Raw genomic sequence first — 15,521 nt, forward strand, 5'->3', positions numbered from 1 at the left:
GCATTATTTTAAATTCTGCAAGAACTCATTAATCTCCTTGCAATATCTAACATGCTGGTGCAATAATGTCATCTCAATGACACTGGTCAGTTGCATACTCATCTCTGGAATCTGAAGCACTAATGCCTACACGCAGGGACAAATATGAAGCATGAAGTAAAAAATGGAGCACCAAGTACAACTGGTACAAATAAGCATCCGAATATATTACTCCTACATTCTGGTGAATCATATAATGACTTAAGGGGTCCAATTCATGCTGATTCACATAGTATAAATAGCGCCTCCATTGTTCATTATGAGAGTTTGACATCCAATGTACTGTTGAGCTGCTCGAGGTTACCCAAGATATTATTCCAGTATTTGGTCTTGGATGTAATTCAACGGAATTCCTGCCCTGCATAAACACTGCATGAATATCTTGGTACAGTTTAAAAATGACATACACCACTATGACTTTCACGCAATACTCAAAGAAACAGCTCTCTCTTTTAAGTATATAATCTAGTTATTTACATTAAGCATTTCACTCCAGGGTTGGATTGTGCCAATGAATCAATTAACTGATTACAAATCAGCTTGTCTCAAGCAATCCATTCTGGATATGGTACACTATCCACATTTTATTTGGTTATCAGATCTGGTTATGTACAAGACTGCATTTATTCCTGCAATATTGCCAAAGTATAAAAGCAAATAAATATATTTTGCATTTAGATCATTAGCTGAAAAATGGTGCATCTGCGATCCTAAAGTATGAGAATAGAAAGAAATCCTCTTCAAATCTTGAGATTTAGGCAAATAAATCTTTTGAATTCAATCCATCAATCATTCTCCAGGTACTCTATTATCAGGTATTCTATATTATTTGTAATTAAGAGAACTGGGTGATTCAATAAATTAGTACACACTTTTGACCAGATAAAAAGTGTATTCTCAGCCCAGAATGAAAGAATCAATGAATGAAGGAGTAGAAATTTCATCTAGAGTTACTCTATTTACCTAGGTTGCCAGAGTGTCTAGAATTTGGCAGATTCTTAAAGGAACTAGAAAAAAAGCAGTTTCAAAATTAAGGCTATCTTAAAGAATTTGTCAAATTCTTCAAGCTCCAAAATAGAATAAAAGTAGACTTAGGTGGAATTCCTCCCCATAAATTTCATCTCTATATCAAGTATTCAATGTGAAAATGCAATCCCTGGTTATTTTTATCTTCCAAGATTTATTCACCAAAAATAAATTTCCTAATCAATGCACTCAATGACTGCTGTATTTAATATGTACCCCAGATTTTAGTTCTTTGTATCAATGTTTCCAATGTATTTAAATTAATAATATATTCAATGTTCAATTGCCAAAATTGGTTGGCACAGTACAATCCCCCTGATTTCCATTTGCTTGCAAGAGTAAAGCTTCACATACTGCAATTAAAACATTACCTTACTTAAGAAAATTGTTTAAGGTAATGTAAAACTGCCAAACCACCAAAAGAACTGCATTTGGGCTATCGGCAATAATAAAATACATTGTAGATGATTCCATATTACAAATTTCATACTATACCATGATAATCGTCTTTCATCACAACACACATACTATATTTACCCAGATTAAATCATGACCAATAATAGGAAAGCATTGCTTGGCTATCTGAGAAAAGATAATGAAAAGTTTCCACTAAGAAAACATGCAACTGAATGTAATAATTTCAACTGTATTATGTATACAAACAATGAGAGCTTAAACTTTTAAATGTCTGAAATACTGTGCACACAATGAAAGGCATAAAGTAATATTTGTGACACAGGCAATATTAACAAACAGAAATATTTCCAACCAATGTTTAGCAATAGCTGCACTTTATTCAGCTGCGAAAGTTAAACACACTGGCGGTTACAAGCCACTGAGAAATACAATGTTATGCTTCATTTCCATAAGAAACCAATGTCTATTCCTTTCAAAATTGCTGAATAAAATAGATTTTAACCAGTTTTTATGAAGTTGTTCATCAAGAAAAGCTTTGTTCATTTTATACCCTGCATTATTCCATTGAGAATCAATGTACTAATATGCATGGTACTCAGTGATTTAATGCTTACTATCATTAAGGCTGCTCTCTCCATGGGTTAGTGTAATAGAGATCCAACCCACTGTGCTACACATGTAGTAGTTACAGATTTGTGCTTTCAATTCCCAGAAGTTCCAGATCTAAACTCAGTGAGTTTGGAGTTGGAAGAAATCAAAAATTATAGGGGAGCCAGTAAGATAGCATTCAATCCAATTCTAAAGAACAGCCCATTCCTAAACAATTAGAGAATGGCAGCTAGTGATTCCTTGGCTACCTTGGAACAATACCCCAGAAAGACGAAAAAGGTGAGGACGTAGAAAGTTAACAAAAACAACTTAATTTAGTAACTAGACTTTCAAGATAAAGCAGCACCTAGGAAGTTAAAATTGAAAGTATATTTCAAATCACCCAGTTTCTCAAATGTTGCAATTTTATACAAAAATTGATGCCTATTTAACCATATAAACACGCACATGGGGATACTTCCAATGTTACACAAGGCATAATATGAAAATTTGATGGACATAATGATGCCTATGACATAAGACAACCTTGCCAGCCTCTGACTGATTCAGAACAAAAAACCTTAAGAGTATTCCATGAATTGTTAAAGTGCTGCTTCTTATTGACTTCCTGTGACAGTGATTTACCAGAAACTATAGTAATTATTTACAGCCTCCTAGATGACAAATGACATTGGTTCTCCCATAAAGTACTCTAAATGCCAATCATTTAAAGAGACAGTTACCTCTCCATGGCCCGCATTAGCTCTTGAGGAGTTAGTTAAGCATTGACCAATCAGTTTCAGTTACTTGCAATTGTATCTTACAATACCCACTTTTTCTCTCCCACTTTTGACACCATTTACTGCACAACTTGGTAGTCTATCATTACTCTGATAGAGGGATCCATTAAAAGAGACATGGCCATAAAATCACAGATGAGGAAGCATTTCTTGGGATTAAAAGATCTGCCAAGATCAAATAAACTGGTGGAACAGGCTCAATGGGCTAAATGGCCTTCTCCTATTCCTGCTTTCCTGTTCCTAACTTCTCTTTGTACATACCAGAATATAATACGGCCTATAATGTAATTCACCCACAGAGGTCTCATTTTATTAAAATGTTTCTTCACAGAAATCTAAAGCTTAATGTAATTTACTGTGCATCTAAATAGATCTTCTTGTGTCAGCCAGGCTCAGTGGCAGCACTCTTACCTCTGGATCAGAAGGTTGTAGGTTCAAGTCTCACAGCGAGACAAACTCATATCAAGTAAGATGACACTCCAATGCAGTGCTGGGGATGTGTTGCATTGTTGGAGATGCCTTCTTTCAGACTGTAATCCAAGGTCCCGTTTGCCTGCTCAATTAGATGTTAAAGACCTCATGGCATTATTCAAAAAAAGAAGGGAGTTTCTCCCAGTGTCCTGGCTAACAATCTTCCAAACAAAATTGGTCATTCACTTCATGGCTGCTTGTGGGGCACTGCTGGGCGTAAATTGGCTGCCGCATTCACCCACCAATACACAACCACTCTATAGTAAATTGTTGAAGCGCTTTGGGACTTCCTCCTAACATCAAAGGTGCTTTGCCAAATGCAAAATATGTTATTATTATTGTTATTTATCAACTTCAACCAGCTCTAGGAACAGGTGAGCCCTTATTTATCTTCACAGCTTACTGGGATACTTAAATATAGGCATATTAATTATTTTTCTTGCATTCTTTCAAAGAAGTCTCATGACTGTTTATGGAGCTATACTGTATTATATTTAAAAATGCAGACAAACACATTCCAGTGCTTCTAACTGATAAAATGCCTTGGCATGCTCTGCCTAGACAATACTTATTTAAAATGTAAGTCAAATTCATGGCTCGTTTAAAACAATATAAAAGATATTTTCAATTTCAAGATACAGCATTGTTGTTGTAATCTGACATTTTCCTTCTCAAGTGACATTTCAATAGGATTTGTAATGCGCAAGATAAAATCATATTACACTGAAGAGAGACCAGTCAGTAATTCTATTTTAAATTGTAGACTTTATCTCATTCTACAAGCTTCCGTGCACACTTGCTCATGTCACTGGCATTGCACACTACCATAGAAAATTACTTTTCAAAAGTTTCTTTCCTTCAAATTATACTATATAGCCGCAAGTGGCTATTGAAGCTAAGGCTACTACATAAAAAAATGACTTAGATAATATTTGTACAACATAAAAGAGCAAGAGCAGACAATTGAAATTAGAGCAGATACCTCAAGTATAGTCAGTGTCAATTGCCCTTTTGTGCAGCAGTTTCTATCATTCTAAATAAAAGTTGTGAGTGTGTGGTATTAGCTCTGCTTCCAAAGTTAAAAACACTCTTCAAACTCGTATATTTCTGGAGGCAAGAGTTCCATAATATTGTTCAGTAAGAATTTCATATCTGCCCATTATATGATTTATAAATTTTAATCCATCATATTCATAAAAGTTTTTTTGGTCTGACACCATGCTGACCATTTTTTTTATTTGGAGGATTCCTGGCCAGGAGAATCTGCCTTCACTTTTTGAATAGTGCAATGGGATCTTTAACGTCCACCAGACATGGAAAAATGGTTTAATGCCTCATCCAAAGATTTATAGTTTCAATGTAGTTTATTTCTTGCAATCCAAAATGGCTTTCCAGGCTACACATGATATCACCTCCAGCAGGTTTTGTGAAATTGTAAATTATATTCTCTACACTGGCAAAAATCAAGAACCGGACTATGCTTTGATCTAACTATCTGTTGCTATAAATGAGGTACAATACATTTGTCATAAATGTAAACCTTACCATGTCAGGATTTGATTAATTAGAATCTTTTAAAGAAAAAAAGTGGTACCAGTGATTAAAATCAAAATGAACATGTGTTTTCTAGTTGTTTGTAATCACTTTGAGTCCCAGTAAGAAACAAAAACTCAGAGACTGTCATTTCTGTCAACAAATTGAGTATCAACTGATGGCAAAAAGCTGCCTAACATCTCCCCAAGTAGTTGATGACTGCTACCATTAAGCTCCAAACATTGTTTTACAGTGCACATGAAATTATGAAATTGTACTATAGCAACAGACTAAATATTGAAGGAATATTTATGTAGAGCCAGAATCATTCGGAGCCCTCAGTTTTCCTTTAACCCTTGGATTACCACCATCCAAGATTTTAACTCATTTTAATATTTTCTGTCCCCTGAGCGCATTTTCATCGATCACCTGGAAGTAGCTTTTCTCTTCCCCAATCACCACAAAGAAATGTCAGAAGTTCAAGTTAGTCATCTGAAAATGTGACCAGGTCAAATTCTGTCTCATAGACTAGCCTTTGCCACACAATTTCTGTTGTACAGTCCAAATTTTACTTACATTGATCCTTGCTCCAAAAAGAGCAGTGGACTTCAAGTTTAGTATGTAAATATGAACAATAAAAACAGGAAAAAACAGTAAAGAAAGAGAATATCAACATCAAAAAGAATCAAAGCACTTCAGAGTTTTCTGTAATGTGCAGTGACTGTGCATTTGTAGGTGAATTCGGCAGTCAATTTGCACATTGCAGCATTCCAGAAACATCAATGAACCAAATGACTTTTTTTCCATTTGGGGCATTGTTGACTGGGATAGTGGGAGAAACTCCCCTCACTTTTCGAATAGTGCAATGAGATGTTTAATGTCCACCTGAACAGACGTACAGGACTTTGGTTTAACATCGCATCTGAAGGACTATAGTTACCCATGTTTTGCAACTAGCTACAAACTTTTGTCACATGTCCAGCTTATTGGAGTCCTGTAGTTCAGTGGTTAGAACACACGCCTCGCAAGCAAGAGACTTGGGCTCAATTCCCGGCAGGACGAAATATTAGGCAAATTTCCTTACTCCACACACCTTTGTTTACCTAGCAGTAAGTAGGAACCTGGTTGTTAGTCGATTGACAGATCGCTTTTCTGGAGGTAAGAATTCCTTCAAAAAAAAATTTGTCACTTCAATCCACGACTGTTTGTGGGACACTGCTGTACGCAATTGGCTACTGCGTTTTGTGCACAAAATATAAATCAATTCACTTTACTGTATATTCTGTGAAATGTTTTGAGACGTCTCGAAGACATGATAAGGTGTTATATCAAATGCAAGGATTATTATTATTTTTTGGAGGGGTTCTACTTGCTTATCTTCTACCTGTTGTTTGTACTACTGTAGTAGGCTAGTAAACTTATACTTTTTGTAAATTCCAGAAGAACAGTAGCAAGCAGGGTGTGGACAAATTCCAATGTCTCTCCATTCTTTCTCAACTAATCTTCAGGCTGAATGATTTTTCATCCTTTCCTAAGTACAGCCACAGTGTGGAAAGTCTGAACAGGTTGCATCTCTGAGGTTGATCAACTATACTGCATATAGTTGTGTAGCACAAATCATTAAACAACTCTACAAATTGGCTTTTCAATAATCAGGATTCAGTGATACAGGTTTTCCACCATTACACATAAATCAACACAACACACCCTGAATGTCCAATATGCACGGGAGTTAACAACTATTAACTGAACAAAAGCAGTTACTGATTATGCGGTAATAAAAGCACTGTTTACTTTGCTGTAACATTCAGACATCAAGATAGCATTGAAAAGGAGAGTCGTTGCTGAAATTTTAAGATACGAACGAATTATAATCAAAACAAAGTAGGAAGGTACATTGGGATTTTATAATAATCTTTGCATTTGATATATTGTCAAGACATCTCAAAGTGCTACACAGGATACAATGTAAAGTGTAGTGATTGTGTATTTTGTGGGCCACAAAATAGTTAAGGCTTTTGTAGGGATAAACCCTTTCATGTAATTTCATTGAACTTCATTTGAATACAATGAGCCCTGTAGCTCAGTGGTTAGAGCACTCGCTTTGCAAGCGAAAGACCTGAGTTCAATTCCAGGCAGGGCGAAAATCTTGGGCAAGTTTCCTTACTCCACACGCCTAATAATAATCCCTCCAAAACCAAAAACAATAATATGTTGATGCCCTCATGCATTCATAACTGTTGCAAATTTATTTCAATCTATTATAAATCTATTTCAGCAATCTACACTACCCAAATAATAGTGGAAGAACCAGTAAAGCAACTGAAAACAAAGTTCTGGCGCATCTACTAGCTTCTGTTACCAATACAGCAGTAATGAAGATTGCAAATTAAAATGTAATGTTTTTGTGCAGATGTAAGAGAGTCAACAAGGGAGTCATGGCACTACATAGGCAATGACAGATGCTTGCACATGAATTAAACACATGAATTTGCCAATATAACCCTCAATGAGAAGGCAAAGTAAAAGTGGCACATGCTCAAAATGTGCCAAGGCTTGCAGCTTAACTCGTTCTAATTCAGGCTGCACCACAATGTCAGTTACCAGAATTAAGCATTTGTAAGATAACATAAGGCTCCAAACATTGAACTAATAAAAAACAAATTTTTACTATAGAAGTTTATCTTCTTTGAGAACTAAATACAGTATAATAAATTATTCACAATACTCTGGATTCTACTGTGCAAAAGGCTACAACCTCCATTGCCAAAGATCAAAGATCTTGTTTCACCAGTTTAAACATTCTACAAAAAGGGATTAATACTGACAAAGAGAAATGAAATCAGTTTCTGTGGTAAAAGGATTTAACAATTTGGAGTTATTGGAATTGATTTTCTAGGAAAATAAATGCCTGATGAAAGGTGTTGATGGAGTAGATTCCAGGAATCATTTATAAAGTGATTCAAATGTATTAAGTGCACACAAAACTGAGGAGCCTAATTTTCAGATGCTTTTTACATGAAAAGAAGCCAAAAATGATTGTTTCAATATGTGTGCACCAATGGTACACACTATTAAGAGATTAAGTTACTAATCACATACGCATTCAAAACAAAAGTTCCCATCATGCATAGATTTTATAGCATCTATCTGATAACAGGATGTAGCTTGCAACCTGTTTAAAGTATATTGAGTTTCTCACAATTTGAACTTTAAGAAGGATATCAAGGCCTTGGAAAGGGTGCCGAGGAGATTCACCAGAATGCCAGGGATGAGCGACTTTAGTTTCATGGAGAGAATGTTCTCATTAGAGCAGAGAGAGTTAAGGGGAGGTTTAATAGCGGTATACAAAATGATGAGGGGTTTTGATAGGGTAGATAGGGAGAAACTATTTCCACTGGCAGGTGGGTCAGTAACCAGGGGACATAGAATCAAGATGATTGGCAAAAGAACCAGAGGGGAGAATAATTTTTTTTAAAAAAGTGTTGTTATGGTCTGGAATGCACTGCCTGAAAGGGTGGTGGAAACCGATTCCATAACAACTTTCAAAAGGGAATTAGATAGGTACTTGAAAAGGAAAGTTTTGCAAGGATATGGGAAAAGAGCGGGAGAGTGGGACTGATTGGATAGCTCTTCCAAAGAGTCGGTACAAGCACAATGGACCAAATGGCCTTCTTCTGTGCTGTAATATGATTCTATGATTCAACATTGATGAGAATGCAACTTCAACTGACAATTGTTTCCAATTTGCCTACCATTAAAAGGCAACAAATAGTTTTTTTTAAAAATCACTCATTATTGTTCATGAAAAGCTAATAAATGGTATTAAAACTACTGAATGTTCAGATGATTTTTTTCAAATTATTTTGGAATTTGCTCCTCACACACCATTCTGTGCCCAGGGAACATCCAAGTTTTTCCAAAATGTAGCTAACTACGGAGTCAAACACAGAAGTTAGAGGACTTGTTCTACATATACTGTATATTCTGTGAAGTGCTTTCAGACGTCTCAAAGATGTGATAAGGCGCTATATCAAATGCAAGGATTATTATTTCCACTTTGTCGGATAAGAAAGCACTTGATCTAGGTGAATTTAGGTGGGCATTAAACTATTTGAAAAGAGAAAGGAGTCCTGTTCAGTGTTATGGCCAACAAGCCTCCAGATTAATTAGTTGTTCGCTTCATGTCTATTTGTGGGACTTTACTTATGCAAATGGCTATGATATTTCTCTACAAATAGTCACAATTGACAGTAATTAATTGTGAAGCACTGAGACATTTCTTCAATCTGCATTTCTCCCTTCAGAAGGAAGAGTTGCGGGGGGAGAGAAATCGGGGCATTTCATTCTATTATTTTGAACCTTAAGCAGCTGTATCAAAGCCCAGGAGAGCGACCTAAAGTAATTGTACTTCAGATAACTGAAAACACAAAAAAAAACTTGGAACTCAATCCCTCAAAGGATAAGATGCTGTATTTAACTAATGAGGGAGTTTCAAGGACTACAAGAGTGCAAACTAAAATAGTTTTACCTAATACTTGAGATTGTGTTACACTTTATTAGCATTTATTCAATATTAATGTCAAATGCAGAAAGAAGTGGTAGAATGGCCTGCAGATGTTTTAACAACAGATGTTGATAATAAATATCATGAAATGTGCACAAGAATTGTTTCATACTTCATTTTGATCCAGCTTTGCCTTTATTCCAGTAACTATAGTCAACATACATGAAAACAAATTTTGATCACATCTCTAAGTGCAATCTTTCCACAATCTGGATTTAAATTACACAATATAAAATCTTTTCTTGAACGAATATTCTTTGTCTGTATTCAAGTAGTGCTCTTCAGATTCAACGAATGCAATTACTTTGTAGACCAATATCTACTGTGATTCCCTAAACAACTAACCTTGTTTCCAGTTACAGATCTCTTTATACTGCTCTCCAAAAAACAGTCATCAGTCATCATTTTTTTATTTCCTTAGCCATAAGAACCAGTATTAACAGTGCAGTGGGGGAGGGGAGAAGTAATGCATTGTCAGAGATCCCGACTTTTGGAAGAGGGTCCCATCAGGTGAACGGTAAAGATCCCATTACACTAAATGAAAAAAGTAGGGTTTCCCCCGGTGACTTGGCCAAAATCTTCCAAATTAATTGCTTATTATCCTCATGGTTGCTTGTGGGACTACGCAAAATTATCACAGCTTTTGACCACAAAAAGAGATTCAGTACAACTAATTGTAAAGCACTTTGAGACAATCAATAGAAGGGTAAAAAGACTCTATAAACAGTTATTTTTTAAAACCAATGAAGATCATCACTTACATTTTATTTTTGTAGTTGTTATTGTTTTATTCCCAAATCTATTTATTCTGAGATTTTCAAACTATAAACAAAGTGAGCATATACTCACTTTTCCAGTCAACAATTAAGTTAAATAGTTTTCAGTGTGTGGTTTTCAATTTTCAAATATAATATCAAACAAACCAAATGCCTTTACAATGTATCTCCAAATATCCATGAATCTATATTTACCCCACAAATGCGGTCTTGCCAGCATTTAGTGAAAATGAAAACAGCCAGCTGGTATCTGTGGAACTACACCCCTGCATAGGTTGAGGGCTCCGTAGGAAGAAAATGAAGAGGAGCAAGAAGGAAGAAGCCCAAAACACATGACATGACTGAAATATAGGAATTATCACTGCTGTAATCAGAGGATCTGTCAAATGCCAGCAGTTTACGTAAAATAAGCCACAATGAAAATAAAGAAATAATTTGCATACTTATTGTATCTTATCAGGTCAAAAATGTTTCAAAATGCTTCAACGGTCATTACTGTCAAGTGTCATGACATAATAACTCACTTGCACCTTTGAGTTAAGTGAGTTATGCAATTAGTGTCGCTCTGTGGTTCATTTAGTGTAAACTACCGTCCATCTCAATAATTTATTTATACCATCAATTTGATCAATCTGATATTTGGATAAGTACGATGCTAAACTTGTAAAATTTAAAAGGAAAAAAATCATGAAATAAGTGCATGGTGGTTTGCAGTAGTTTCCAATACACCATCCCAGACACTGGGAAAGAAAACATTAGCAAAGGCAGGACTTAAAGGTTGGATGCGGCACCAGAGGGCAGTGAGATTGCAAGTGTCATTGATCGATAGTAGTTTGGATAAAATGCTGCCAGGACCAAGTTGCAACAGAAAATGGAAGCAAACTTTATCATTATCCCTGTTGCTCACATTTACAATTATGCAGAAATTTCCACCTTGTCAGTTGACCTTTATAGATGCAATTACTTGAATTACTCCTATAAAACTAATTTTGCTAGAGGGTTTTTCCTCATACCCAAACCTTTCTTAATGGCCAGAAAGCTCATTTCAGGCTGCAATTCATTAATAGTGCGACAGCAACTGAAAGGTATGAAAAAGTTTTATTACTGAAAACTGTCCATTACATAGATCTAAAGTCATAAAAGGGGGAACACATTTATGAAATTATAGCAAAGGATTTCTTTTGCCCGCTAACAGATCAGCATATGAAATAGCCTCCAACACTAAGGAAAATTTTGCCCAATGTTTCAAATTATTCTTAAGATTTTTGATCTGGTTTCCTAAGAGTTAAGGTGGCCCAGCAAGAATTACAATTATTGTTCTTAGGTAACAAGCATGTAGGCGAAACTAATATTTTGCCTACAAAATAGACAGTCACTACACTATCCAATGAGTCCTGTGAAGCTTCTGTGAAGTGCTTTGAGATGTGAAATGTGCTGTATCAAATGCAAGATTTATTTATTAAAAATTGGGCTTGGCCAGTGTTGTGAGTTCTTGCAACAAGAACACTGAGAATGTATTTAGCACTGCAGTGCCTAGAAATTCCTGATTTATTTGAAGATAGTTTTACAAATGATTTTCGTCCATTTACAAAACACAAACATACATTGGATGATCAGAAAGATTCAGTCACAGTGTCAGTTTTCATGTCTATAAAATCCAACAAACTTCACCTCCAGCACCATCATTTAAAGGAAACTAAAATGCAGAGGCAGAGATCAGTCTACTGAGCACAAAGACCATCTATTCCTAAAATTTACCTTCAATGTGACAACTTGACACTTGGAAGAAAGTATTTTAATGGAGTGAGAAAATAGCAACGCCGCTTGCCTGGGACAAATAAAAATTGGTTCACGGGAAAACAATTTTCTTTGGTACTTGTACCCTCAGACAGATAAATGGATACAAGAAGATGCTACCGCATCATTAAATACAAATATGCAATCAGCAATACATTATAGAATTATATTAGTACAGGTACTTTTTGATGAACAAATAATGTATATTTCAATTACCTGCCCTGTAAGGATTTATTTTTTGCCTTTGCCATGGTTTTCTAAACGAAAGTAGCCTTGTTTAGCTTATAACTTATATATACTTCAGAAAATATGATTAAAGCATACAATACAAGTTGAAAAAGGGAAAAAATATTTTAGTAGCATTGGAATGAGAGTACAAAGATTTAATTCCCCACTATACTGAGTTCCTATACCATCATAGGAAAATGAAGGCCAGTCACCTATTCACTTAGACAGAAAGGGAAAACACAAATCAGTTGGCCAATCAGCCCCAGTCCAATATATGTTACATTCTGGCAACAGTCCAGAACAACATTGACAGAGCCCTTGGAAGGGATCTGGCTGCCCATACCAATCTCTTAACCAGATAGTAAGTGGTCTGGGAAGATCGGAGGCATAACAACACAAATCTCGACTCATTTTGATAACTTACTTTGAAACAGGGTGAAATGGTCTGAGATGCTCCCATACGTGGATTGACACAATTGTGTTGAATTATGTTTTCTCAGATTAGCTCAGTATTTTAGTTTTTGTTATTTTATTTTTCAGTAACTGCATAAAACTGTAGATATCAATTTGAACAAATGTTGAGACTTTCTTGGCTGAACTCTAGAGATTATTGAAAATAATCATAACACAGTCTTTAGCTGTAATTAATTTGAAACTGCAATTGCAAAGTTTAAAATGTGGACCAGGTTCATCGGGTTAACTTCAGATTTCAATAGAACTAAATAGAAGTCAATTAAATAAAATTATACTGTATAATATAAATTTGAATTTAATTTGATATTAAAACGAAAGGTTTCGGAGTCAAGAGATTTGCCATCTAACAGTAAGAAGCAATACATCTTCAGGGATTCGAGTAAACTGGAGTACTGGTACTGGGAGCGGTGATAAATGATGTGTCAGGATAGAATAAGAGTTATGGTTAAATTGGTGTCCGAGAATCTCATAAGAAAAAAAATGAAAGTCTGCAACAAACAATCGGGTTTTTTTCACCCGGCAAAACCAGTTGACAATGTCTATCTAGCACATGTCATGGATCACACCGTTAAGGGCACTGCGGGATAAAAAAAATCACTTGCATTATTGATCCTCAGATTCAATGTTGTGTTTTTAATACAGTACAACCATGGCTTAAGATTTTTCCAAAACAAGCTCGAGTGCACACGAAGCCACTGCATAGTGTTGATTATACAGTATCTAGATCCACAGATACGAGGTTGTGAGCTTGCATTTGATAGGTATGGTAAATGATACCACCCACAGCTTGCTGCCGCTCAGCGTTGCAATTTTGTACGGAATTACACGTTTAGAAGAGTGGGACGCGTTTTGTCTATTAGTGCATATTTATGCGGCTTTCTAATTTAACTTTAAATCTTCAATATATGATACAAACATCCTAAATCGGCTGCAGTCTCATTGTCTCGCTCACAAGATATTTGTTTTATTCTGGTTGGTTGTTCCTAAGCACTGGAAAGTCAGCGAGTAAAGTAAACATCCTTTGGAAACTGATAAGAGCACAAGACTGTACTACTGTTTAACATTTAACACTTTGGGCACTCGATTTCTGTTACAAGTTTCAGAATACCAAATTTGAGTCAAATCCCAGTTAAACGAAGCAAACGTGATTTCTAACGCGCTAAAAAATACTGGAATAAAAAAACAGCAAGTGCTGTATTCTTAACCGCCCATGACGTCAGTTGCAAGATTTTACAACGTATTAAAGAATATCTTCTACTTTCGAAACCTCACTTCAATTCTCAAAGGATAAAAGTTGAAGTCGGAGGAAGGAGGGCGTTAAACTAGTTTAATTTTACAATCGTATCTTACCTTGAGCCAGGGTCTGCAGCACGTGGATGTGAAACAGCACAAACGTCCACAATCGCCACAAACATCCAAACAAATTAAAGTTTCCTCTTGCACCAGCAGCAGACCTGGTCGTTTTTTGGAAAACTCCGGTTTTCGGTCCCATGATCAGTTCATTGAGTCTGTTTCCGATTACCTGATTATCAATGATTCCCAAACAATGGTCTTGGTTTATTTCCTTTTGGTTATTGATTGTGCAGTCCGTGCTTCGGTTTCCTTTGGCGATTCTGACCCCCTGATTATGGATTTGAGCTGGACGCTGAAGGGGCCTGACCAGTTCGTGCATTACTATCCTTTGGTATCGACCCTTAGGGTGATTGATTGCCGATGTCGTCGAGTCTACAATTAGTTTCTGATTCAACCCAGAGTGCGATTCCCCTCTCGTCCCTCTGCTCGGGTTACCGGTTACTTCTCTTCCCCCGTTTCTCGCTCGGGTTTCGATCACTTCCAGGCGGCGATGTCGCACGGCGACTTGCTCATAGGTCACTCCACAACTCGCGGCTCCCTTCATCTGTTGATCGTGGGTCAATGGAGTTCCATCGGTCATCGTCACCATTCAATTGCAGATATCCCAACGGTGCGAAATCCTTTTCTGTTCCAATCTTCCGAACGTTGAGCAAAAAGCAAAGAGGGTTTACTTGGGAGCCGAGCCGAGTTTTTGGTGCACTGCCTGCCTTGCCTTGTACGGACAGGGTGTTAGTCCCTTTGCCGCCTTTGGGAATTAATGATTACCTTCTCCCGGGTCAGGGGTCGGGTCCTACTGCAAAGTCTCGATTTCCTGGAATACAGCTCGAGTGCAATGGCTCAGTCTCTTAACCGTTTCTTCAAAAATTTACAGGTTGTGCAATCCAGACGAAAGATGAAATCCCTCTGAATTTCTCTTCTCTCCCCCACCCCAACCCCCGCCTTTGTTTATGTTGCTTAAAATCCTGTCTTTAACAAACGAAGTCAGACGTACCCTTAATTGTATGTTTTCCTTCCCTTTTAAAACAAAACGGGACACATCTGAAAACCGCTTGAATCACGTCTACTGTCTCGCCCTCCTTCCCATCACATAAAGTTTTCCTGAGAGAGAGGTGTACCCACACACAAAAAAAATGACAGCGATCAGGAAAGGGTAGGAGGAGAAGTGGGGAGGGGGCAAATATTTGGGATTAGATATTCCGGAGCAGGAGGGTGGTGAGGGATAAAATCCCCCAAATCGTTTTTTTTTAAATAATTAACAGGGAGGGAGGGAGGGTTTTTTTTAAAAAAAAAGTACGTCTCGTCCCTCCCTCGTAAAGGTGCGATGGAGAACCGAGACGAGAGTGCTGTCCTTTCAAACTTTTAACAAAGAGTTTTTTTGGAGTGTTTTTTTTTGTTGTCCCCTTAAAAAAAAAAGAATCATTAATCTCCGTACCAGAAGGAAAAGCTGGAGAG

The 15,521-nt window shown here is 36.6% G+C and overlaps 1 protein-coding gene across 1 annotated transcript in view; it reads right to left on the reverse strand.

The window, feature by feature from the left end:
* sdk1a (sidekick cell adhesion molecule 1a) overlaps positions 1-15,166 on the reverse strand; it is a 305,217-nt gene extending 290,051 nt beyond the window's left edge. Inside the window, exon 1 of the mRNA XM_042340967.1 lies at positions 14,067-15,166. Coding sequence (XP_042196901.1) covers positions 14,067-14,658 — 592 coding nt within the window. The 5' untranslated portion in view covers positions 14,659-15,166. The remainder of the gene's footprint in view (positions 1-14,066) is intronic.
* Positions 15,167-15,521: the final 355 nt, after the last annotated feature.

This window comes from Callorhinchus milii, unplaced genomic scaffold, assembly GCF_018977255.1.
Source record: "Callorhinchus milii isolate IMCB2004 unplaced genomic scaffold, IMCB_Cmil_1.0 Scaffold16, whole genome shotgun sequence".
Classification (NCBI taxonomy): domain Eukaryota; kingdom Metazoa; phylum Chordata; class Chondrichthyes; order Chimaeriformes; family Callorhinchidae; genus Callorhinchus; species Callorhinchus milii.